This window comes from Miscanthus floridulus, unplaced genomic scaffold (genome assembly GCF_019320115.1).
Source record: "Miscanthus floridulus cultivar M001 unplaced genomic scaffold, ASM1932011v1 fs_171_1_2, whole genome shotgun sequence".
In the NCBI taxonomy this organism is placed as follows: domain Eukaryota; kingdom Viridiplantae; phylum Streptophyta; class Magnoliopsida; order Poales; family Poaceae; genus Miscanthus; species Miscanthus floridulus.
Genome location: NW_027096330.1, coordinates 31,581 through 58,499, shown reverse-complemented (window position 1 = coordinate 58,499; position 26,919 = coordinate 31,581). Strand labels below are relative to the sequence as shown.

At 46.2% G+C, this 26,919-nt stretch overlaps 1 protein-coding gene and 1 pseudogene across 1 annotated transcript; one reads left to right on the top strand and one right to left on the bottom strand.

Moving 5' to 3' along the window:
* Positions 1–1,260: 1,260 nt before the first annotated feature.
* LOC136530653 (sucrose transport protein SUT5-like) lies at positions 1,261–12,478 on the bottom strand (annotated as a pseudogene).
* Positions 12,479–19,931: 7,453 nt separating this feature from the next.
* Positions 19,932–20,608, top strand: LOC136530655 (uncharacterized). Its single transcript, XM_066523372.1, has one exon. It carries the CDS (start codon positions 19,998–20,000, stop codon positions 20,418–20,420), a length of 423 nt encoding a protein of 140 aa, XP_066379469.1. The 5' UTR covers positions 19,932–19,997; the 3' UTR covers positions 20,421–20,608.
* The last annotated feature ends 6,311 nt before the right edge of the window (positions 20,609–26,919 follow it).

The window sequence follows — 26,919 nt, the reverse complement described above, 5'->3', positions numbered from 1 at the left end:
TGTATCATATTCTTTTCCATGAGAGCACTTGGTACAGTTGAAGCCTCCATCAAAATTGTGGCATATCCCATTGCATTTATTTGGAATAGAGCACCCATCGATATCTGTATCAGTAAGATGGTGGTGCGTTGGTGGCACAAGTAAAATCATGCTCACATTTACTAATATTTCTTAGAAAAAGTAATGCGACGTGTGATCACGTAGATCCGCTGGTGGTGCAAGTAGTAGCATGACCTTTCAAAGAGATATAGTAGTATACAATTGTAATTTACACCGAGTAAGATGCATGATGTAGTGTTTTTGTTGCATTCTAAAGTTAAGAGAATCTTAATACTATTGGAGAATCTTTTTTCTTTGAATTATTATGTTAATCCTCACAAGACTCTCTAGAAAAAAGACATAAAATCTAGAAATTAAAAAAACATTCGATCATAAATTAGGTAGACTTAACTTCATCACTGTTGAGACATAGTCAATCTATATCTAAGTTACCCACTTCTTCTTGAAAGATAATTTAAAGTAACCTCTAAATTTGCATACAAATCACACACCTCTGCATTATGTAAGATATCATAATTTAACCTCTTCACTTTTTATCTTAATTGCCCACATGTGTTATTATTACAAATAAACTAAATAACCCCTTTCATCTACATATAAACTACATGCAAATGTTACTATAAAAAAGATAACATAAAGCACCCTCAATATGCTTTAAAATACTCATTTCATATAGGGAAAATTGTGTTCTTGCCTATGTCCAGTGCTCCAATTATGATTTTGCTCCTGTTTTTTTTATTTTTTATTTTACTCTTGTTATTTTGAATTGAACTATCCATCTGCCCCTCTTTTGGATGTCCGTCAAATACCCAGGCAATAGATGGATTAAAAAAAATTGAAACCTAAAAAGAAAAAGCCAAATGACCACAGTGCCCCTTATCTCTTTCTGGCTCTTCCTCGACTCGTCCAAACACATGCCACCAGGAGTGGGCGGCGGTGCGATGCAGGCTCGTGTGGTGTAGGGCAACGTGGTGCCTGGCGGCGGTGCAGCGGCGTGGAGCGGGCTCGGGCGCGGTGTGCAGGGGTGGGCGGCGTGGCATCTCGGAGCAGGCGGCGCAGCATCGAGAGCGGGCAGCGGCGGTGCACTTGAGAGCTGCGTGCGATCGAGAAAGACAGTCGTCAGTCAGTCGGTCAGTCAGATCGATCGAGTCAATGATGATGAGCGATGGAGCGGTGTTCGATTCGGCGCGGCGCGCGTACCCAGGTGACGGCGAGCAGGGGGAAGGTTCTTGAGGCTATTGAAGAGATCGACGAACAAGGAGCACGCGCCGCCGCCGGAGGCGTCGACGACGTTGTCCTGCTTGTCGAGTTGCTGCTCGCCGGTGAGCCACAAGGTGACCGACATGGTGATTATAATGAGGATCTGATCAACAACAAACCAAAGGAAAGCGATCAAAATCACAGCGCAGCGAGAGACGAGAGACGAAGCAACAACATCGTAGGTAGCTCACCAACGCAGTCAAGAAGGCGCCCTTGAGGTTCGCGCAGGCATCGCAGCACGCCGCGGTTTTTGAGCCAAGGGAGCCACCTGACCAGGATACAGACAGTATGGATCAACCAGCAGAAAAGCAAAGCAAAACAAAAGAGAATGCATGAAAGGCTTTGAGGAGATGCATGATCGCATCAGAGAGGCTTCGTACTGGTGCCATTTCGCGTTGGCGCCGGCCAAGTATCCGAGCACGCTGCCGAGAGCCATCCACAGGGTGAAGATGGCCTGGCCAACGTTGGGGCCGTGCTGTCCAGCTGCAGCAGTAAACAAACAACATTTATATTCGAATTCAAATTCAAATACAGAAACCACCAGCGAATTGAAACACCCGCTTGCATTGCATGCTCACCAGCTAGGTAGGCATCATGGTGAGCCGGTCCCTGGACCGTGTTGTTGGCAAAGTCGAGGAACCAGAAGCCAACAATGTAGACGGCGGCGGTGTACCAGCGGGAGCCGTTGAACGTGCTGCAGTGTGTTTGTTTCTGAGGATCGACTAGGGTAGATCTAGGCGGATGTACTGTTGAACATGATGAACTAGAACAGGTAGAGAGTGGGAGAAAGGAGAGGAGAGTGAGGAGTTCACAGACCATCGGATCCCGTGGAGTTGGAGCTCGATCCGGCCATCGCTGGTTCGTTGATGGAGGCAGCACACGGGCAACGGCGGTCGGTGAGGAGAGGCGACGCAGTGGAGACGGTGATGCAGTGCAGTGGCGACGGCGAAGTCAGTGGAGCTTCCCGTCGCTGGCTGCGCGCCCTCTCAGATCGGTCTAGGGTTTGTCGGTGGGGTTTGCAGCTCACGGTGAACCTCGTACGTTGAGCCACCGGCCCCCACTACTTTATATAGCGCAGTGCGACGGGGGCCTACCAACCATGTAGGGTTGGGCGCCCCCGATCAGGGCGCGTGACCAAAGCCCAATAGGCCATTGGGCTTATTGGCTGGGAGATCAATCCAACATTCTCCCCCTTGATCTCACACTATTACTTTTATCTTTAAACTTTAAACTTCTATCCTTTTATCCTTACTCATTTCTTCACAGATGATGCATAGAGCATGTTTCATCGTCACGGTCAATCGCCGATAGATTTAACAGCTACAATGCACGTCTCTACTCTGAAATAGATACTTTAACTTTTGGGCCCTTTATAGTCCAGGAATCATAGGCTTTCCCTTAAACTCATGCCGGCTACATGTTCTCTGAACACGTTGGGTGGTAAGCCTTTTGTAAGCGGATCCGCGAGTATCTTTTCGGTACTTATATGCTCAAGACTTATCATTTGATCTAGGACTCTATCCTTCACAACATAATACTTTATGTCAATGTGTTTGGCAGCACCACTTGACCTATTGTTGTGAGCATACTGTACTGCTGGATTATTATCGCAGTATAACTTCAGTGGTCTATTGATGTCGTCAACCACCTTCAAACCGGGTATGAACTTCTTTAGCCAGTTCACCTGCCCCGTTGCCTCATAACATGCTACAAACTCGGCATACATTGTGGACGATGTAGTGACGGTTTGCTTTGAGCTTTTCCATGAAATAGCTCCTCCTGCGAGAGTAAACACATATCCAGACGTGGATTTTCTATTATCTCCCGCATAATCAGAATCTGAATATCCCACTATATGGAGTGAATCAGATCTTCTATACGTCATCATGAGGCCTTTCGTTCCTTGCAAAAAACGAAGACTTTCTTTACCAATTTCCAGTGTTCTATTCCAGGATTGCTCTGGAATCTGCCAAGTAACCCGGTAACAAATGCCAAGTCAGGGTGCGTACACACTTGAGCATATTGCAAGCTTCCGACAGCTGAAGCATATGGAACCACTTTCATTTGATCGATCTCATATTGGTTCCTGGGGCATTGAAAATCCCCATCTCTGTCGCCCTTGACTATAGGAGCAGGTGAGGGACTACATTTGTGCATACTGAATTTCTTTAAGACTTTTTCTATGTATGCCTTTTGTGACAGTCCTAATACCCATTTTCTTCTATCTCGGTGAATCTCGATCCCTAGAACGAATAAAGCTTCACCAAGATCTTTCATATCAAATTTTGAGGACAAAAACTTCTTTGTCTCCAGTAGTAGACTGACATCACTGCTAGCAAGTAAGATATCATCCACATACAGGACAAGGAAGATAAACTTTCCATTCTTAAACTTTGCGTAGACACAATTGTCCACAATATTATCTTTAAACCCAGAATTCTTTATTGTCTGAACAAACTTCAAGTACCACTGTCTTGAAGCTTGTTTTAATCCATAAATGGATTTCTTTAGGCGGCATCCCAATCATTCTTTTCCTTCCATGACAAAATCTTTCGGTTGTGCCATGTAAACATTTTCCTCTAAGTCTCCATTGAGAAATGCCGTCTTTACATCCATCTGATGTAATTCTAAATCGTAATGTGCCACTAATGCCATTATGATTCTGAAGGAATCCTTACATGAGACTGGAGAAAAGGTCTCATTGTAATCAATCCCTTCTCTTTGTGTAAAGCTTTTTGCCACAAGTCAGGTTTTATATCTCTCTATATTCTCTTGAGAGTCAAGTTTTGTTTTGTAGACCCATTTACAGCCTACTATTTTGGCTTCTTTAGGAATTATCTCTAAATCCTAAACTTTATTTGCATTCATTGATTTCATTTCATCTTCCATGGCCCCAAGCCACTTTGATGAATGATTACTTTTCATGGCTTCTTCAAATGAGGTGGGATCATCCTCCATTTGAAATTCCTCAGTGTTGTACACTTCATAATCAGCAGGAATAGCTGATTTTCTAACTCTTTGAGACCTTCTAGGGGCCTCCTCATTTGGCACATTTTCTGTTTGAGGCTGTTGTTGCTCCCCCTCATGTGTGGCAATAGGTTCTATAAATCCTGAGGAACAGGTTCCTCATCATCATTCATTGTTGCCACAAGTGGGATAACAACAGGTGCTGGCACCACAGTGTCTTGTACTGTCGGTGCAACAACAATAGGTAGTGAGAAAAATGGCTCATGAATTATCGGAGTGGGTGCATACACCTGCTTCTCTTCAAGGTCAATTTCTCGAGCTACTATGCTCCCCCTCATCATTTCATCCTCTAGGAAGACAGCGTGTCTCGTTTCCACACACTTTGTATGTCTATCTGGACAGTAGAAACGAAAACCTTTTGACTTTTCTGGGTAGCCAATGAAATGGCAACTCACTGTTTTTGGATCTAGCTTCTCAATGTTTGGGTTAAAAACTTTAGCCTCAGCAGGGCTCTCCTACACACGCAAGTGGTTAAGTGAGGGTACTCTTCCTGTCCACAACTCATACGGTGTTTTTGGCACCGACTTACTTGGTACTCTATTGAGAATATGAATGGCGATTTTTAACGCCTCCATCCACAGACTCATCGGTAAAGTGGAGTAACTTATCATACTGTGCACCATATCCATCAGGGTACGATTGCGCCTTTCAGCTACTCCATTCTGCTGAGGTTCGCCCGGTGTGGAATACTGGGCTACTATGCCATTCTCCTATAAGAACCTTGCAAAAGGTCCAGGAACTTGGCCATATAGGGTATGCCGACCGTAGTACTCCCCACCACGGTCAGACCTGACTATCTTTATCTTCAAATTGTGTTGGTTTTCAACTTCTGCCTTAAATATCTTAAATTTATCTAATGTTTCTGTTCTTTCTTTGATTGGATAAATGTAGCCATAGCGGGAGTAATCATCTGTGAATGTTATGAATGAATCAAAACCATCCACACTCTTTATAGGAAAAGGGCCACAGATATCTATGTGAATAATCTATAGAATTCCTGCGCTTTGTTTGGCATCTTTCTTAATTTTCTTTACATACTTTCCTTTTATGCAATCTCTACATTGTTCTAAATCTGAGAGCTCTACTGGAAGAAGAATATCATTCTTAACTAGTCTTTCTATTCTTCCCTTCGAAATATGGCCTAAACAATAGTGCCATAATTTCGACAACGTATCGTGAGCTCTCTTTCGTTTTCTGTTTGTATTGTTCGATGAGGATACATTCTCATTCACATCACATACGGAATTCACATTTTCACGAAATCATAACAAATAAAGCTCGTCTTGTCGGAAGGCAAGACCAATACATCTATTATTAAACAATATCTGATATTTGCCATTTCCAAAATGGCAATCATAACCATCATGGTCCAACTTTGATACACTAATCAAGTTTCTTTGCAAAGAAGGTACATAAAGAACATCTCTAAGAAAAAGTATGAAGCCATTAGCAAGCTCTAGCGGAAGATCGCCAACGGCCTCAACATCTGCTTGTACTCCATTTGCGACTTTAATGAAACTTTCGCTTCTTTGCAAAGTTCTCATCGAATAGAATCCCTGTAAAGAATTAGCAACATGAATAGTTGCACCTGAATCAATCCACCAAGTAGATTTTGAAAACTTGACATACAAGGATTTATTTATGAACGTAATAATGTTCTCACCTTTATTTTTCATAATCATCTTTAGGAAATCGGGACAATTCTTCTTATAATGTCCCGTCTTCTTACAATAGAGACACTGGTCTTTATCCACTGGGAATTACTTGTTCTGAGACTGTTGCATGGGACCCTTTCCAGATGACTTGGAGGAAGAGTTGTTATTATAGTTCTTTTTCTTACTTTTTAGGTAGTTAACAGTACCACCCTGTGAAACTTTTATTCTTTCCTCCTTCTACACACACATGGCTATGAGCTTTTCTAAATCCCATTTTTCAGGCTGTATGTTGTAATTAACAACAAAGGTGTCAAATTCTTTTGGCAAAGAAGCAAAAATCAAATGAATAAGAAACTCATCTTTGAGTGCCAAATTCATTGGTTTGAGCTTAGATGCCAAATTGCTCATTCTCAGTATGTGCTCTCTAATGCCACTGCTGCCACCAGAGTACCTTTCTGTGACCAGCTGCTTGATCAGCTAGGTTGCATGTCTTTGAAGAGCCAGTGAACTGTCTCTTTATTCTTTCTAGGTACTCTGTGACCGTGTCACAGTCTAGAATTGAGCCTACTATTGCAGGCTCAATCGTATTCTTTATCACAGCCAAATATTTTTTATTGGCTGTAACCCACTTTCTATGTTCAAGGTCAAAAGACATCTTTACGGGAGCAAAGTCCCGCTCTCTGTTCTGCCATACAGCATCAGTCTCATCTGTCTCCCTCACCGGTGCCATAGGTTCTTTGGAACACGGTGTGGTGACTACCCAGTCCACCTCAGCCAATATGAAGGCCAAGTCGATCTTTTTCTTCCATTCAATGTAGTTATCCTCTTTTAGAGTGGGGATCTTTTTGATACAACTCATCAAGTTGTATCCGCCTGAAAACACAATTCAAATAGTGTGAGAACACAAATAATAACAATAACAATTGCATGCCTTAGTTCAACGTTAGTCAAAATTAAAACATACAATTGGTCTCTACATTAATTCTATATCACCGTTGGGCAGAAAATAGAATTGATGCAAGACAAAAACATCATAATATTGCTATTAATCAACGTTGGTCAGAATAATAACAATATTATAATCAATTAAAACATATCTATTTTTTAAAATTAAATTCTCCCGTTGGTTCGAATTTAATAATGAAAATTACATCTTTAAATACGCAGCGGAAAACGTAAATATTCTCATTATTATTTTTTCAGAAATTTTATAGAACTTTACTTTTCTCTGAACAAAATTGTCGTTGGATCAAAATTGTGCAGAGTTGGACATTGTAATTCATCAAATATGTATAAAAAGTTTCTGGAAAAAATAAAACGAATTCAATTTCACTGTGTTCGGCCATTTCGGCCCATAGCAGCGCAAATGGCCCACGGCCCACGGCTGCAGGCGTCTTCCTGCGCGCTCCCCGCGCCCAGGCCGCAACCTAGGCCTGGGCCGGGAATTCGGCCTCGCGCTCTATCCCGCCTGGGCCGCGACGCTGGCCCAATGCGCTGGTGGCCGTTGATCTCCGATCGACGGTTCTCCTCGCTTTTCGGCCGGATAAAACTCGCCCCGTCCGCACCCCTCCAGAAACCCTAGGTTCATTCTCTCCCTCCCCTTCTCTCTCATCGCGCAGCGCAGCTCGAAGAGACCCGCAGCAGCAGCCGTCCTCAGTGGCCGAGGGAGAAGAAGAGTGGCTCCGTCCAGCGCCCTCTCACCGGCGTGTGTGCTCACCCGAGGCTGAGCACACCGCCGTCGAGGGGCCACATGGTGGTGCCCTGTTGCCGTGACCGCTTGGCGAGGTGCAGTGCGGATCTCGGCTCTGTCCCGCGCGCCGTTCGGGAGCGACGCCGCGGTCTCCTTTCCGCGCGGTGGCGATGCCACCGGCGATGGGTAAAAGCCCAGGTAGGCTTCCTTTTTAGGGTTAGGGTTTGCTTCTATTGAATCCGAATCGAGTTCGAATTCACTTTTCTTTTCATTCATTTTTCGTTGCTTTTGATTTGGAAAACCGAGATCTACACCCTAGGCTGACTAACTGCTAGGGTTAGGGTTTCTTTTTTTTTGTTGAAACCATGTCCACTTTTCCCGTACCCGATCTGATTTAGGGTTAGGGTTCGATGTTGAGACCATGTCTCAATCTGTTCGCACTTTTCCGGTACCTGATTGAGGGTTAGGGTTCGATTTCTTTCTTTCCCCGATCTAGATCTACCGCTAGAAAGGCTCTGGTACCATTGTTTGTTTATGAGGATCGACTAGGGTAGATCTAGGTGGATGTACTATTGAACATGATGAACTAGAACAGGCAGAGAGTGGGAGAAAGGAGAGGAGAGTGAGGAGTTCATAGACCATCGGATCCCGTGGAGTTGGAGCTCGATCCGGCCATCGCTGGTTCGTTGATGGAGGCAGCACACGGGCAGCGGCGGTCGGTGAGGAGAGGCGACGCAGTGGAGACGGTGATGCAGTGCAGTGGCGACGGCGAAGTCAGTGGAGCTTCCCGTCGCTGGCTACGCGCCCTCTCAGATCGATCTAGGGTTTGTCGGTGGGGTTTGCAGCTCACGGTGAACCTCGTACGTTGAGCCGCCGGCCCCCACCACTTTATATAGCGCAGTGCGACGGGGGCCCACCAACCATGTAGGGTTGGGCGCCCCCGATCAGGGTGTGTGACCAAGGCCCAATAGGCCGTTGGGCTTATTGGCTGGGAGATCAATCCAGCACAGTGCTCTTTGGTGTCGCCGAGGCGCCGCCCGATGTCCGCCGAGAACCCGATCATCATCACCTTGCATTGCCGGAACACCAGCATCATCGATCGTTAGTTTTTTTAAAAAATAAATAAATAAACCCGAGGGAATCTCGCTACTGCCAGTGTGTGCTTTGCTTACAGAGAGGCAGATGATGATGCATCCAGCGAGGATGAAGGGCCTCCTCCGGCCCATCTTCGAGGAGGTGCACCAGTCGCTGTAGTAGCCGACGATGGGTTGCACCTGCCAACGAAATCAATTCACATTAATCCCCGGCCGGCCTTGGAAAAAGGAGGACGAAGATGACTGGACGTGCGAAAACGGATCTTGGTAATTATCTCATCTTATCTCTTGAAAAGAAATCTTGGTAATTAAGGCCAGATCCTCTAGTTTTTAAGAACGGAAATGCTACGGGCAGCCCGACACCCCTTCGTGGCCTGCATACCGGCCTAATAGACCACTCCTCTGCGCCTTTGGATAAGGAAAGGAGACAAGAGACCTGCTCCGCGCGTCGATAGTCATCCCGCGCTGCTCCTTCTCCTGCTTCGCCGCGCCGCCCCGTTGCTTCTGCTCTACGGCCCGCTTCGCCTGACAGCGCGGGCACCGCTGCGCCCACGCGTGGCGACCGCTCCCTCGGCCGCCAGCTAGCCACTGAGGCCACCGTGCAAGGAGAAGGAAGCCCTTTGGCCTCGCCTCCTGCTACGGCAGCGGCGCCCCGATGCAGATGGTGAAGGAGGCCGCACCGAGATACGATGCATGTTGCAAGCATACATTTCAAATGTTTTAGATGTTTTACAGGTATGTTACAAGTGTTTTATAAGGATGTTGCAAAATTATATCAGGATATTGCACATGTTGCAATGGGCTATACACATATGTTCAAGTGTATGTTCCAAATTTATTTCATCTATTTTAGATGTATGTTGCACGTGTTTCATTTGATGCGCAACTAAATCGGGATGTTGCATATATATGCAAGTGTTTCAGGTGTTTTTATATGTATGTTGCAAGTGTTTCATCTTGATGTTTGCATATGTTTGCAATGGCTACACACGTGTTTTCATGTTCAAACTGGTGTTTTGCAGGTGTTTACAGCTATTTCGGACGTATGTTGCAAGTGTTTTATCTGGATATTGCAAAAATAGATCGGGTGTTACACATGTTGCAATGCGTGTGAGAAGCGTAGGGAGTGTGAGCGGTCCTTGTGGCGCCGGCCCCGCGTGGGCATGGGAAATACGGGCTCGGGAGGGGGCGTGCTGGCCCGAACATGGGAAACGGAGTGCAGCACGGGCGTCCGGACGTCCGGGCGCTAGCACTGCCGTTTTAAAGAACCTAGCTTTTGAAAACTGTGTGAGATACAAAGAAACTAGTTTTTCTTAGTTTCTTGTGCTAGTTTTTGCTAGATTCTTAAAAACCAAGAAGCTGCTGATACTCATCTTTTGCAAGTTTATTGTGACCCAAAGAGCAATAAATAAAATAAAAACTGGGGGATCCAAAACCCCACTAGTTTTTTTGTCAGAATCCAGATTTTAGAAACTACAGGCAAAAATTAGTTTTAAGAATTTGAAACTGGATCCAAACAGGACCTAAATTAAAACCTCAAAATGCTTGAACATAAATAAAGATGCAAATATATAGTAGGTGAGCAGTTTCATAACCTGCACAGATCTATAGGAAAAAATCTACATCACCCCCTGAGGTTTGGAGAGGTGTCTACTTATCCCTCAAAGTATAAAACCAGGTATTGAACACATTAAAGTTTACAAAACTGGTCAATTTACCCCTTGGGGTGGTTTTGCTAGACGGTTTTGCCACCCTAGGTGGACTCTTATGCTTATGTGGACGATAGACGAGTAGGCCTCGCTTGTAACTGACATGTCTTTTCTCTCACCGACAGGTGGTCCCCACCCATCATCCCCTACCTCCAACTCCTTCGACTTCTAGCTCCTCTCGCCGTAGACTGGCCGCGCGGTGGCAATCTCCGAGGCGCGACTCGAGGTGGTGCGACGGCAATGCCTTGGACACCATAGCAACGATGATCTCTCCCAGGCTTAGCCTCGCTGAGTTTTGCCATACACGAGCTAGGAGCTCGCAGTGCCGCTGTGGTTCCCACTACGGTGCTCAGCTGCAGGCCGAGGCGAGCTCGCCATCAGGTCTGTAGCCTCCTTCCCTACCTCCCGCGCCCCTCCCTCGGCCTCCTATACCGCTGCTGCCGCTTCCGCACCGAGCCGCCGCCCAGAGCCGTGAGAATGCGTTGTACGTGTTGCACTGTGCTGCCTCGCTGTTGCCTGTGCCGTCGTCGTGCTGCGCCCGTGTTGTGCCTGCATCTCTCGCTCACTCTCCCTGCCTGTTCTCTCTGTTCGTCGCTTCCATGGAGAGCAGCAGCGGCCGCTGGCCAAAACTTACTACGACACAACTAAAAAGTTACAACGGGATTACAGAGCCACGGATTTCCAAAATTGGTTGACGACTGGCTCTTGCTGTGGGTTTGTTAGCTAGGCAACTTCCATAGCTACATATTGGTGCAAGGAATTCAACTAGGTGGCTTCGAGCTGGTAGAATTTGATAGGTGAAGGGAGCTCTGATTTTGGCTCGTGTATGGCGACGGCGATCCGAAAAACGCCCACAACAGCCTTTACCTTGGAAGAAACTCAGCAAGGCTTGGCCTAGGATGTAAAGAGGCTCAAGGTGAAGCTACGGTTGCAACTAATTTGGGGATGGTGCAGTGGAGCTCGCGAATTTTAGCCGCCGCCGGCTACTGCTCTCCGTAGAAGCGACAAACAGATCAGAGAGCAGGCTGGGAGAGTGAGCGAGAGATGGAGAGCTTGAGACATGGCAGAGAGAGGGAGAGTGAGCGAGACATGGCGGCTGCTGCTCTCCCGGCCGCAGCCCTTGCTCCATCCGGTGGCGCCCCCGCTCCATCCGCCGCGTTCGCGCCGCCGCCCCCACTCCATCCACCCTGAGCATACATATTTGGGAACAAACAGGCATTTGACGAGCGGGCTCAAGCGCCAGCGCGTCCAACACATCTAGCCTGGACTACCACACAAGCAAAACTGCCTAGCAAAACCACTCCAGTGGGTAAATTGACCGGTTTTGTAAACTCTAATGTGTTCAATATCTGGTTTTATACTTTGGGGGATTAAGTAGACACCTCTCCAAACCTCAAGGGCTGATGTAGATTTTTTCCTTTGATGTGACCAAATTTAACGTTCTTTATCTTTATCCAAATAGTAGTAGTAAGAGATAAGATCAGAATCATATATACGAGTACGTACAATACAAGAGAATGCACGTACCACAAATCCGGCGATAGGCCCGCAGATCCATGTCAGAGACACGTAGCTGTGCGAGATCCCAAGAGTCTGGGCGGGGCGGGCATATCAAAAGGTCGTCGTCGATCAGACGACCATGAAAATACAGTAATCAGAGAAAACTAAAACCATGCACGTTTGAACAAAAGATGACATGGACATGAACTGTACCTGAGAGTAGGGCGAGAGGAGGGAGAGCTGCAGCGCCCAGCCGTACTGGATGCCGCCGGAGACGATGCAGGCCAAGAAGAGCCGGACGATGCCTATCGGCGGCTTCCGGTTCCGGCTCTCATTCCCATTGCCGTCGCCGCCCTTCTCGCCACCGGCGACGACGCCGCGCTCCAGGTTCATGGTGGCCCACTCGAGGCGCTGCGTGTTGGCGTCCTCCTTGCCGATGTCACCGTCGTCCATGGCTGCTGCGGGCTGCGCCGTCGCGAGGTGCGAGGAACAGGAACGAAACAAGCACGCGGCCGGATTTTGGGCTCCGTTAATCTTAGGGCTTCCAACAAGGTTCACCTTAATGACAGGGCTAGAGTTAAAAAAATATCATAGACCAGTCCTTCAGTGTAGATTAGGTTTTCGTAATGTAACGGGCTTTCAGATGACGTATCCCTCCGTCCCTAGATAACTATTGTTTTTTTTTTGTTTCTGTATCGTAACTTTAACTAGATTTATAAAAGAGTAAAATGCATTATAGGTACTCAAACTATTATGTGGTTCCCAAATAGGTACATAAACTGAAAAACCTACCAACTAGGTACTGGATCTATATTTTTTGGTCACCAGCAGTACTAACTTGGCCACGTAGGCAACATCAGCTCATGTCCAAGCCACCCTGGACGCCCATTTTGCTAAAAAAAACCCCAGCCAAACCATCTATTCACATTCACAGTTCATTACATATGCTAAGAAAACCACCCAGCCTAACCATCCATTCACATTCACAGGTCCCATTTTATATGCTAAGAGAACACACCATCCGAACCATCCATCCATTCATAGTGACATATATTGACTGAGAAACCATTTATTTCCATAGTTGTGGTCATTACAGCCAAGATGTTATCAGCAAACTAGGAATTGTTTTGTTGCTTCCATTACATATGCTAAGAAAACAACAAGTTGCTGCAAATGATCTATACCTATATGAGATCACTACACAAAAGACAACTATAGTTGCTGGACAAAAGGCAACGTATAGTTGCTGGACAAAAGGCAACTATATTTCCTGCACAAAAGACTACCTAAAGTGTTGTCTGGGCTATCCTACTGTCCAGATTGACCTCTCTTGGTCTTACCTGTCTTCTTACTAGGGGCAGCACCGTTGTTCTTCACTATCTTGGTCCTTGAGGTCCTTCCTGTCTTTGTTGCTGTTGTAAGTGGAGTATGCCTTGCTGGTGGGAGGTTGGAAATGATGTAGGTAGACTCTGGCAATGGTGAAGTAGATGGAATGTGCCTCATGTTCTGTGAAGCCTGAATATAATAGGTTACATCAGTTTTGTGATATGCCAGTAATAAATGGTTGTGACCGAAACTGAAATGAACATTACTGGTACCTCATCTAGTAGTTGTGACAGCATGGGGTTATCTACTTGGGACATTACTGGTACCTCAACTAGGTTAGTCACCTCCTAAACCAATAATAAAGTTAGATAGTTACATTTGCACATGTAAAATGTATGGTTGTGGCTGTGCACATATCTGGGAATGACTCACCTCATAACTTGGCTGTTGCTCTGGCTCAGTTGTAGTTGTAGTAGCAGTTCTAGTTGGTTTTTTTGTTTTCTTAATAGCTGGTAGGCCTGCCTTCTTTGCTTCACACCTAGCTGAGTTATGACCAGTTTGTCCACAATGGCTGCAGTGCATGATTACTCCATGTTTGGACAGCCTTGGTCCATTAGGACCTTGAACTTCATGTGCTGCCCTTTTTCTTGCCTTAGGTGGTCTGCCTACCCTCTTCTCATACTTAGGTGGCTACACTTCTGGGCCTCCAACATTCTCCCAGGAAGATTTTTTAGAACATGGATATATGTTGCAGCCATATGCATTTTTGAATGCATCAATGGAGTAACAATTTGGGAGCACTGAATCTTCTAGGATTCTTTCATGCTTCAGGCAAGAAATGGCATGGCTGCATGGTATGCCTGTCAACTGCCACCTTCTGCATTCACAATTTTTGCCCATAAGATCAACCACATACTGCCACTCTCGGTCATGAACTTCAAAGATACCATTCCCACTTGGTATAGGATAGCATGTGTTGGAGAAATCAACATGCCTAGCTAACCTTTTCCTGATCTTTGGGCATATGGCCATTCCTACCCATTTCTCAGTCACTTCTTTCTGTTTATTGTAATGCCTGACCATTAGTTGGGACTTGATCTTCTGTATCATGGTCAAGATAGGCAGTTCTCTAGCTTCCAAGATGTAATTGTTGAAAACTTCACAAGTGTTGTTTAACAGGATATCACATTTCGGGTACTCACTGAAAAAGGCTCTAACCCAAGTGTTTGGTGGCATCTTCTCTAACCATGCAAAGGCATCCTTGTTGAGCACTTTCATTTTCTCCATTTTCTAGTTCCACCTTGTTACTGTACTTGCTCTAGCACATGCCCACAGTTCATTCTTCAAGTTTTTCCCTTTGAAGTGGCCTTGGAAGTTTGAGTATAGATGCCTAACACAGAACCTATGCTCAGAGTCAGGGAAAACTTGCTGGATAGCAGGGATTAGTCCTTTTTGTTTATCTGTCATTATGATCCAAGGAGTGGTGTTGTCTATGCCAAGATCCTGTTTTAGTGTCTCTAGGAACCACTTCCATGATGCTAGACACTCTACCTCTACACTGCCATGGCTACAGGAAAGATACAATCATTTGGGTCTATGCCTACAGCAGTGAGTAGCTGTCCCCCAAATTTAGTCTTGATGTGGCAGCCATCTAGACATATCACTGGCCTGCATCCACTAAGGAAACCCCTCTTACAAGCATCGAAAGGCACATAAAGTGAACTGAAGTAGCCATCAAGCAAGTTCAGAAAGAAGCTACTACCTGGATTTGACTTCCTGAATTCATGACCATAATTCCAAAGAAGATTGAATTGCTGCACTTCATCTCCATAAATGATGTTCCATGCCATCCTTCTTGCCCTACTCAGCTTCATCCTAGAGGGGGTCAAGTTCAACTCCAACTGAACTGTCCTTCCAAAATTGGTCAGGCTCATCTTCTCATCAGCCCTAAACTTGTCCAAGTACTTGTTAGCTAGCCATTTTGCAGTGCACCTCTTAAGCACCCATTTCTTCTGACAATGGTGATCACCAACATAAGATTTGATCAAGAAACATTCCATCCTAGAATCAAATGAAGCATACAAGTACCATGGACAACCAACATCACAATGAGCTTTGATTCTGGTCTTGTCATTCCATGGCATCTTTATCTCCACCCTATGTTTGATACCGTATTCTGTAATAGCCTTTCTTAGCAGTTGTACTGATGCAAACTTCATTCCAATTTTGAAAATAGGGTTCTGCAGGTCCTCTGGCCTGAAGGTCTTCAAATTCATCCCAACTTGGCCCTCTTCCTCAGCTGGTAACTCCAACTCATCCTCATCAGACGACAGCTCATCCCATTCCCTAACCGTTGCCATCTTCTCTTTGCCATATGGAGCATTTCTCTTCTTCCCTTTGCTGACTACAATGCCCTTGGCTGCACCCTCATCAACCACCCCATCATCAACATTGTCATAGAATAGGTCATCATCATCATCATCAACTTCATAGTCACTGTCTAAGAAGTACCCATCTATACTGCCATCATTGTCACTGTTGTTGTTGTTGCCCACATCATCTCTTTCAGGTGGCACCTTCCTAGGACTTAACATTTTGGGTAGTGTACCAATTGGATTCAACACAATGTCTTTGTCAAATGAATTATAGATATCAAAGTACATCACAAAGTTTTTGATCTTATATGCAAATTGGTTCATGATTTGTGTATCTGCATCTGAGTCTACAATTCTCAAACCAGTAGGCACAACCATCTCAGGCAACAACCAGTACACCTCCACATTGTCAAGTCCATAACCTAACATCACACTAATCTCATCAACTGCGAAAAAACGCCAATACTTCTCTTTGATATGGTCAAACCAATCAACCTTGCCATCAAGATAAATCTGATCTTTACCAGACCCACAAAAAAATCCCCCATGATGTATTTCCACAGAGAACTCGTCATCATCAGGCCCTAAACATTTAGATAAACCTAAAGTTCAGTGCTTTGCCCTGACAACCCAATCTATGCATCAAATCCATGTACTACCACACCAAGTTTGCGGCACTTACCATAAACAGGTGCTGGTCCCCCTTCCAATCGCCGACGACCGGCCATGGTGCCGCGCCGCGCCGCGCCACACCTCCCACGATGACGTCCTTGGCCTCGGCCTGCTCGCGGCACCCGCTCGCGGAGCGTGGCGACCGCGCCCCTCATGAGGCCGCTCTCGCCTCCATCTGACCCCCACCGAGCACACCCCTCACGAGCACGCGGCGAGATGGGGAGGCGGGCAGCGGCGAGACTGGAGGGAGGCGGGTGGCGATGAGATTGTGGGGGAGGGGGGGGGGGCGGCGAGAATGGAGGGGCCGACGGCGGCAAGACTGGGAGGGCCGGGCGGCGGCGGCGGCGGTGTATCAAGAGAATACGAGAGAGAGAGAAGACCGGCATGGGAGACTTTAGGGACAGGAGGGGTTTCAGCCATACTGCACCTAGGGACCAAGAAGTGACCGACCACGTTCGGGGGGGGGGGGGGGGTTTCAGCAAAAATCCCATGACGATTGCGATGCTGGTGCCTACGTGGCTTGTCCACCTAAGCTGTTGTTGCCTGCGTGGCCTAATCTTGTGCTGTTGGTGACAAAAAAAATATAGATCCAGTACCTAGTTGGTAGGTTTTTCAGTTCGAGTATCTATTTGGGAACCACACAATAGTTTGAGTACCTGTGGTGCATTTTACTCTTTATAGAAAATATGTGCAATATTTATATCCCTAAATAAATTTATTATAAATATAAATTTAACGATCTATCTGATAGTATTAATTATGTAACATAAATATTAATATTTTTTATATAAAATTAGTCGAAATTATTTTTTGAGAAACAAGAACGGCAGTTATTTAAGGACTGAGGGACTATAACGGTTGTAGCCGAGGCGACATTCTCGTCTGCACCTTGGCTAGCAGCCTAGCACAGCCTACTGCCTACATCAACGGGGTCATTGCACGGGCTCAGATTTTCTTTTTCCACCATTATTATTTCATTTGAACGCATCAAACTTGGGATTGCATTACTTTTGACCCTACATTGTAGGGTATCATGATAAAGGCCTTTGCTCCCCCAAGATATTTTTTGCCGTTGCAAGATTGGTAACGCAGCAACATAATATATAGTGCAAGAGCCATGGACAAGGAAACTTCAATTTGATTTGATAATGGGCAGCTACATTTCTCCATAGCGCTTGTCCGCAGGCCGCAGCGACGGTGGGAGAGTAGAGGAGAGGGAGGGGCGCTGCGATCAGGAGCCGGAGGAGGCTGTGTGTGAGAGAGAGAACGGATATAGGAAAACCCTAACTCTTGTATTTATACAAAGCCTGATATGGGCTTTGGTTGGGCCTTGGGTATATTTTCCCAGGCAAGCCCTTCAAAGAGGTTCGCTCCGAAAATGGCCTCCACTTTTGAAGGCGGATCACTTAAAATGTCCGCCTCCGTAAGTTGATTTTAGGAGGCAGTCACTTTTGACAGTCTTCGTAAATCGATTTTTACGAGGCAGGTAAATTTCGACTGTCTCCGTAAATAAGACGTCTGCCTATGTAAATCCGTAGGTATTTTAGGAGACGTTTGCTGCGTTAAGGTTAGATAGTGTCTCGCGAAATTATTTTTGTAGTAACGAAGGATCCGAGGTTGAAGACGGACACGAAAGGCACCGCACTTGCTGGGCTTCCGTGTTCTGAATTCGGGACTTAGCTAACATGGGGGTGTAAGCTACATTGGACTGTCTCCCATTTGGTTGGCCCGACCCATGGCGACAGGGCTTAGACTTAGCCGGTTAGCCCTTAGGGCAAGCAAAATGACTTCAAGGCTGCATCAGGCTTAATTCAAGGCTGCATCAGGCTTAACATCCACCGCATCGTCCATGGCCACTCGGGAGCTGGCGACTATCCGCTGCTCACCCTTGAGTGTCGCCCCTCGCTACGCCAGGTCCCTACCCTGTCTCCCGCCTCCTGCCTTTTGCCCCTCGCTGGCTCGGCGGCTGGCTCCCTCCCGGTGTCCTTTGTGGCTGCTGGTTGCGTAGCCTGCGTGCAGGGGCGGATCCAGGGCCCGGGCTGCAGCCCGGGACGAGTCCATGTAGCCCCTTTAACATATGTGGTGTTTAGCCTAAAAAACTATGATCTTAATTAGACAAAAGGAGGCCTAGGAAGCAAGATCAGACTATTTTAAACGTGAATCAGCAGCTCAGCTCGGGGCGCAGCCCCGTTCTGGATCTGCCCCTGCCTGCGCGCGACCAAGGCCAGTGGCAGCCGGCCAGCCGCAACTCTCCACCGGCCACGAGCACGGCGCACAGGGCACCGGTGAGGCAGTAACATCCGCCCTACCTAAAATTTCAAGCTAGGTTCGCCACTGCCATCCTAGCAAGCAAGCCTTTAATTTCATATTGAAGCTATATAATTAATTGTATTTCTTATTTATATTATATTTGAATACGGTAGAGTTTAGGTCCCAACTAGCATTTCACCTTGGGTCCTAAAATTCTAGAAATGACCCTACGTGAAGGGGTGCGTTAAATGTCTCCTCGGGAAGAAACTAGCCCTTTGGGGGCTATCCCAAAGGGTCAGGACGATTGGTGATAAGCATAATCAACACATGTCTAATTATATCTAACATGCGAAAGGATACGTAGCCTAGTGGTTACAAGAGCCTCAGTAACGGGAGCGAATATTATAGGATTTAACAACTCTGTGATTTCAGTGATTTGCCAGTTCAGTCTTCGAATGTGCTCATAGGGGTATGGTTTGCTACATCTTGCATGTGTCTAAAGATGTCATTCACTGTTAATTGATCATTAAGCTATCCATGCATGTATGAGTATACTCCGTACGTGTTTGCACTCCCTCTTCCAGAAAGAAGGTCGTCGGAGAGTTCAAAATCTGTCCCGCAAAGAAAGTCGCTTTAGAGTTCTGTAGCTATGCCTACCTACTGACGCACTCCATGCCAGCAAGAGTCAGGCGCACCACCCGACTTTGCCCCCTCCACAGTGGTGGGTTTTAAATGAAGGTCATATTCGTTCATCTACATGGTTTACAATAGCAGTTAATGCAGTTCTTTTTGTTTGCATGTACTCCTATAGGGATAATGCAGGTCATGTTTCATTTCGTTGGTACTCTCCCATGTCGTAGAACGACTTTCATTTGGGCACGGAGGGAATATGTGATTCTCAGACAATATGGCCGCCGACTTTCTTGATTTCTTTGACCTATATTAGTTCTCAAACAATATAGGTCAAAGAAATCAAGAAAGGCTGTGGTTCATTTGCACTTCCAAGTGTACAATTGCCGGCACCGACTCACAGCCACAGCATATGCCACGCACATTCGAAATGCATGTACTAGTTTTTCTTTTTTCTCTTTTTTTTGAGCAGTCGAGGTCAAACGACTTCACGGGCCAAAAGACATGGAAACTTCGCGTCGTTCCCAAGCTAAAGACAAAGGAAACACGCGCCCACGGCATCTTACCCATGTCAAAACCCGTCGGCCCAACCCAACGCGTCGAGGGAAAAAAACCGACTTCGCGAGGCTATAAAGATGGCCCGGCCTCACCTTCGCATCTCCTCATCATCATCACTAAGCCAAACCAACCCTCTCGCACGAACACGTTCCAAGAAGAGACACGAGCTGAGACACACACAGGGTTCGAAGATGAGCGTGGAGATCCTAGACGGGAGCACTGTCCGGAGCTTCGTCGAGGACGAAGGCGCCTTCAACTCCTCGGTGGACGGCCGGTTCGCAGCGCTGGACGCCGACCACGACGGCCTGCTCACCTACGCCGAGATGGCCGGGGAGCTCATGAGCCTGCGTGTCCTCGAGAAGCACTTCGGCGTGGACGAGGCCGCGGTGGAGCCCGACGAGCTCGGGGCGCTGTACCGCGGCCTGTTCGAGCAGTTCGACAGGGACGGCAGCGGCATGGTGGACCGCCACGAGTTCCGCGCCGAGATGAAGGAGGTGATGCTGGCCGTGGCCAACGGGCTCGGCTTCCTCCCCGTGCAGATGGTCGTCGAGGAAGGCAGCTTCCTGAAGGTGGCCGTCGACAGGGAGCTCGGCCAGCTCGCCAAAGCTGCATAAAGCTCACGCGCGCGGAATACTACTACTTGCTTCTACTAGTATATAGACTGGTGGAGTAATAAATTTTGAAGTGTCACAGGTCACAACTGCAGTTTTTATGTCGAGTTACAGTGCTGCTACCAACATGGCAACATATATCGGTACAGTTCTTGACGCTTGTCATTACCTAAAGCCATCATTGTGTAACTCAACTGTCAAGATGAGTAATTTGTTGAGAATTCACACCTGTTCATATCTTTGGGCATTCCCAAGAATTTGTTGTGGTCTGACATGATTTAGGAGTGCAAACGACGAGGATATATATGCTGCTTACAGTGGGTCTGAATCCTTCACTTGGATTCGCTCTTGAAGATTTGATTTGGCAGGACAACCTTAGCTTGTTGACCTCGTACACGCCCACCGGAGCCGTCGCTACCACGCTGCTGCCGATCTTGGCATCGGACCACGTCGACCTCACCAGGATTTTGCCGTAGCGTTCGGTGAGGTTGAGCGTGTACCGGGAGGCTGGAGACGGCAAAGGTGGCCACCAGCAGGTTGCGCCGCCGCCTGCCCAGCTTGGTGAGCCCATCTTGAAGTGAGCTTACTCCTTATATGTTTTCAGAAGTTATCCTTTTTATACTTGGCTACCAAACGTTTACTGTAGGCACATACAAACAATGTAAGGGATTATGACTATTAAATGAACAGATATAAATAAACAAGCATCTTTAGATGCAAAATAATTATGACTTAAATAATATAGCATTAATTTATTTAGCAGGTCCATCTAAACATAACTTTATGTTTTTTACTTTTTGCCCTCAACAATGTAACCTTATGTTTTTTCCTTTTTGCATGATCTTTTTTCCATTATTTCTTACAAACATGTTTAGATTTTTGTTTTCCACCTTTTTGTCATACATTATTTTGATTTAGGGGATTGTCTGTCCCTCACGTGTGAATTGTGTTGTTTTACGGGCCTTGGTTTTATTTTCACCTTCACGTTGCAGTTGTTGTTCATTCACAATATGGTACTATAAGTAATGCAAGGCGTAGAAGGAGCAGTGCTCTATTGGGCTGGCTAATGTGACTGGCCCATTAACAAGGAATTCAATTTGTAATTCCTATTTATTTGAAAAAAAAGAATCCAGGGATGGTCAATCTGTTATTCCCGGATCTAGAGCACCATTGGAAGAGGCTCAGTAGTCAGCATCTTCCTCACGTGTTGGTTTTTTCTTCCTTTTTTCGTATAACAAACAAAATAACGTGCGTTCAGGTTTTTATTATTTTTCTTTTAATTAATTAATTTATTAGTTGCATTAGGAATGTAATTTTTAATTATTTGAAAAAAACGAATCCAGGGAAGGTCAATCCGTTATTCTCGGATCTGGAGCACCATTGGAAGAGGCTCGGTAGTCAGCATCTTCCTCACGTGTTAGTTTTTTCTTCCTTTTTGTCAATAACAAACAAAATAACATGCGTTCAGATTTTTTCTTTTTAATTAATTTATTTATTAGTTGCATTAGGAAAAGAAAAAGGAAACATTTTATCAAGACGAGCGATGACTCCTTTGCATGCACAGCCTTCCTTTTTTTTTCCTTTCCGTGTCTCCTTTTCCGATTGTATTGTATCCTATCTTTTCCTTTTATAAATTTTAATTTATTTTTACAAATACAAAAACAGTATATAGATTGGAATATTTATGTATAGTTTTATTTATGTTTGATATATTAATAAACAACTAAAATATTTATTAATAATTATGTTATCTTTTGAGTTTTTTTAAACCAAATCTCTACATGCATAAGTGTGGTCCTACTAAAATAGTTGATATATCAGAATACGAAATGATACTGGACACGTACATACGTTGGGAACATATGTACGTTAATTGGGCACAATTACATGTGTGGCACAATATGTCTACAAAAACTCGTATTTGAGATTGAATAGGAGTTTTACATCTTACATGTAAGATCACGGATGACGGAAGGCTCATATAGCACGACGTGTAGATCGAACGGTTGTTATAGAGGAAGAGTAAGATCATGCATGACGAATGACTCATATAGCAAGGCGTATAGATCGAACGGTTATTATAGAGGGAGAACCCCTCTCAGTAAAACTCGGCTCTTTTATAGTGTAATACATATGCACGCAAAGTTAAGGAGATAAGTTTTCCAACAGCTGTGGTCACATGTAAAATATTATGAGATTTGTTGTTATACTTCTAGATGACTACGAGCCCTTTATCATTTAATAAGTTCATATGGTTAAAATAGTTACTACCTAAAAGGTGATATGCGAAATATATATCTATTTAATTATTAATTAGTAAAATAGGATAATAAGAAAAAATTTATATATAAAAGTCTCTTTTCCTGATCCAAATGATGCATGCGTGATCTATTTGATATGGTAAATATTTTTATTTTGCAACATTGGGTATGACATAATTTCATTAGCATAAACTGCCATGACAACTATGTATGTGATATAATTTGATTAACAGAGTACAAGAAAAATGTGTAAAAGATGAGCGAAAATACACACTGATCTAGTACAAATAAAAATGCTTGGTAGCTACAATAAAAAGACATGGTTGATAAAAAAAAAAGTTGAAAACAAAATAGTGTCGCCACAGTTTACACTATTGCACACCCTTATAGTTTGTAGGAACCTTCTCATATTCCACGACCAAGCAAAAAGCTGATGATGTCCTTGCTAGTCGCCAACTCCAATGTCACTGGATGCGCCAGAGAGGCTTTGCAAGCTAGGGTGTTTAAGTTTTTTTTTTTTATCAAAAACAGGAGGGGTGTTTAAGTTGCTAGATGTTGCTATATGCGAACATAGTTGCTAAGGGTGGATTTTGTAGGACTGCCTTACCAAGTTAGTTGGCTTGGCATGGTATTTTTGTTTCCTCTAATGTTTCAGATTTCTTTGCCTTGTCACATCCATAGCCCATTATAAGAGAAGAAGCACAATAAGTAACTCTATTTTTTGAAACATTTTGTATGGCATCCTGGGCATATTGGTAGTAGGAGTATATATAGTAGTCATCGGTGTTGATCTAGCTTATAAGCATGCAAACTGTTGATGCATACCATCCATAACTGTTGATGCATCATTCATTTATCATGAGTGTGTGCTCTAAATCTTCTGCCACCAGTAGTTCGGATGGCACAATCCACATTGTAGGGGGAAGAAAGGGAGGATATTTGAAGTCGGATTTGGAGAGACGGGCGGACTGGGAAGAGAGTGACAGACAAAAGAAATTAGCATGCTAATATCAGGTAGAGATAAATGCAATTTGTTGAGAAAATTAGAAAAAGAATAATAAACCACAAAATATATCTAGGTCGAGTTGGAAAAATATAAACGTCAAATGTCATGTGGCGTCCTGTCATCCACGTTAAGCAGCAACCGTCTTCCATTTCGAAATATATATATTATTTAGTAAAATAGGATAAATAAGAAAAGTTTTAGATATAAAAACCTTTATTCTTGATCTAACTGATGCATACGTGATCAATTTGATATGGTAAATCTTTTTATTTTGCAACATTGGATATAGCATAATTTTATTAGCATAAATTGCCATGACAATTATGTATGTGATATAATTTGATCAACAAAGTACAAGAAAAATATGTACAAGAGTGAAAAATATACACCGATCTTCTACAAATAAAAATGCTTGGGAGCTGCAACAAAACGACGTGATTGGTCAAAAAAAGTTGCATGAAAACAAAATGAGTGTCGCCATGGTTTATACTATTGAACACTCTTATCCTTTGCAGTGATCTTCTCATGTTCCACGGCTTTGGCATCAAGCCAAAAGCTGACGATGTCCTTGCTGGCCGCCAACTCCATGTCGCTGATGTTCTCACTCATTGTCGCGTCGGAGAGGCTTTGTAAGGTAGGGTGTTTAAGGTTTTAGAGCGTCTCCAAGAGTTAAAAAAAACTTCTCTATCCTTGTTTTTTCTGTAAGATTAGAAAAAATCTCTCTCCAACAACTCCCAATCCATCCTCCTAAATTTTTGGCACTTTGGAAAAAAACTCCACGTCCACTTAAAGTTGCGCAAGAATTTTTTGGCACTTGGGAAAAAACTCCACGTCCACTTAAAGTTGCGCGCTCTATCCGTCACGCGTATCCTTCTTTCCCTCGCTTTCTACTCCGTGGCGTGGTACTTTCTGGCGCGATTCATCTTCTTCGCGCCATGATCTCGTGGGGTGACGTGTACAAGGTGGCGGCAATGATGGTGCCGCTGTAAGTGCCGCTGCTGCTGGTGTTTCTATCTGTCCGGTGGTGGAAGATCTTCACGCTGGAGCAGTGTGACGCCGTGAACGTCCGTCCAGTGGTAGAAGATGTTGACGCCGGAGCAGTGCCAGTCCGTGAACAGCCTCTTGTTCGCGATACCATTCTTGATGTTCGGGTTTACGACGTCGTCTCCAAGGTCGTCATCGGCGCCCGGTGGGTGCTGTTTGCCCGGGGCCGCCGCAACGCCACCGTCAACTGGTCCATCACCGGCTTCTCCCTGTCCACACTCACGAGCTCGCTCGTCGTCGTCGTGCCCATGGCGCAAGCCATGGACGACGACTGGGCTCGAGGTCAGGAAGGCCGCCCTCGGGACGATGGAGATGTGCGGCCGGGCTGGGACGTGACGGCAACCGGCAGGGAGGAGGCAGCGCAAAACCCTTTCGCGCGGCCGCTGCGAAGTTGCAGTAAAAAAAAGTAGCCCAGAGAGGCCTGTGAGACCAAAATTTAAATTTTTTTTGGAAGTGATTTATTAGATGGAGATGACCTTCTTTTTTCTCTCAATACCTTTTCTAAAGTTGCAAAACTATATGTTACCATACGCGAACGTAGTTCCTAGAGATGGATTTCGTGGGACTGTATTACCAAGTTAGGTGGCTTGGCATGCTATTTTGGTTTCCTCTAATGTTTTAGCCCGTATAATAGAGAAGCACAATAAGTAACTTTATTTTTTTGAAACATTATTTTGTACGGCATATCCTGGGCATATTGGTAGTAGGAGTATATATAGTAGTCATCGGTGTTGATCTAGCTTATAAGCACGCAAAATGTTGGTGCAGATCATCCATAACTGTTGATGCATCATTCATTTATCATGAGCGATGCATCATTCATTTATCATGAGCGTGCAGTGTGCTCTAAATCTTCAGCCACCGGTAGTTCAGATGGCACAATCCACATTGTAGGGGGGAGAACGGGAGGATCTTTGGAATCGGTTTTGGAGGACGGGCAGAACGGGAAGTGAGTGACAGACCAAAGAAATTACCACACTAATATTAGGTAGAGATAAGTGCAATTTATTGAGAAAATTAGAATAAAGAATACAACCACAAAAACCTTGAGGTTGAAAGTATAGATGGCCAACGGGCCGGCCCGGCCCAGCACGGCACGGGCCCGTGCCTGGCACGGCCCGAAGGAGGTCGGGCCGGCACGGCACGGCGTGCCACCCGGGCCGTGCCCAGCCGGGCGTCGTGCCTGACCAAGGGCCCAGGCACGGCCTGCTGGGTCATTTTTCGGGCCGGGCCGGCCCGAGAAGGCACGGCCTGCCAAGCGTGCCAGGCTGGCCCGAGGCCCACAAAGAGAGGGAAGGGGAGAGCACGACGCGAGGGCAGCCACGGGAAGCGGTGGCCGCCGCCGGCGCGCTCGCCCTGGAGGCTGGAGGTGGGGCCGCGCGGGGAGGCAAGGAGGCGCCGGTTGCTGGCGCGCTTGAATCCGCCCATCGCTGTTCGAATCTGGTCGCGGATGTCGTGCCGCGCGTGAGGGAGATGGCCATGCGTGCGAGGGAGATGCCGCCGTGCGCTTGCCCTGGTGGGGAGGGGGCTTCGCGAGCGGAGGGGAGGCAGCCAGGGCGCTTGACGCCGGATACGTCGGGGTGAGCGGAGAAGGGAGCAGGGCGGAGCTCGGGGTCAGCGTCCCCTAGGTCGGCGCGCTTGCTCCCAAGGAAGCCACTGCGGTCGAGGCCGATTCCCCCGCAGGTGGCGGCGCTTCCAGGTGCGCCCGCGCGGCGGTGAGGAGCCCCCCATGGGTGGCTGTGCTTCCAGCCTTCCACGGCGCGGCTGCGGCGAGGTGGCGAGCAGGTGGGAAACGAGTCCGTGACTCTGAGTGCGGCGCGGGTACGGGGACGGGGCTGCGCCTGCGCGTTGGGACGGGGAGTTAGGGTTAGGGTGATGGGCCTTTTAGTAGGCCATGGCTTGCATCAGGCCGCTGCCGGGCCGACCGACTCAGGCCGTGCCGTGCCGTGCCAGCCCACGGGCCTGAGCAGCGGCCCAGGCGCGGCCTGCTCCCTCGGGCCAGGCCAGCCTGGGCCCGTACGTCACCGGGCCGGGCCGTGCTCGTGTCGGGCTAAAAAAGCGGGCTTCGTGCCGTGCCGTCGTGCCCCGGGCTGCATGGACGTTTATAGTTGAAAGTGCCACCGCGGAAGGCAGTATGGGATCAGGTGACATATCATACCCGTCTACCAGATGACGTTGCTTTGACTTTGAC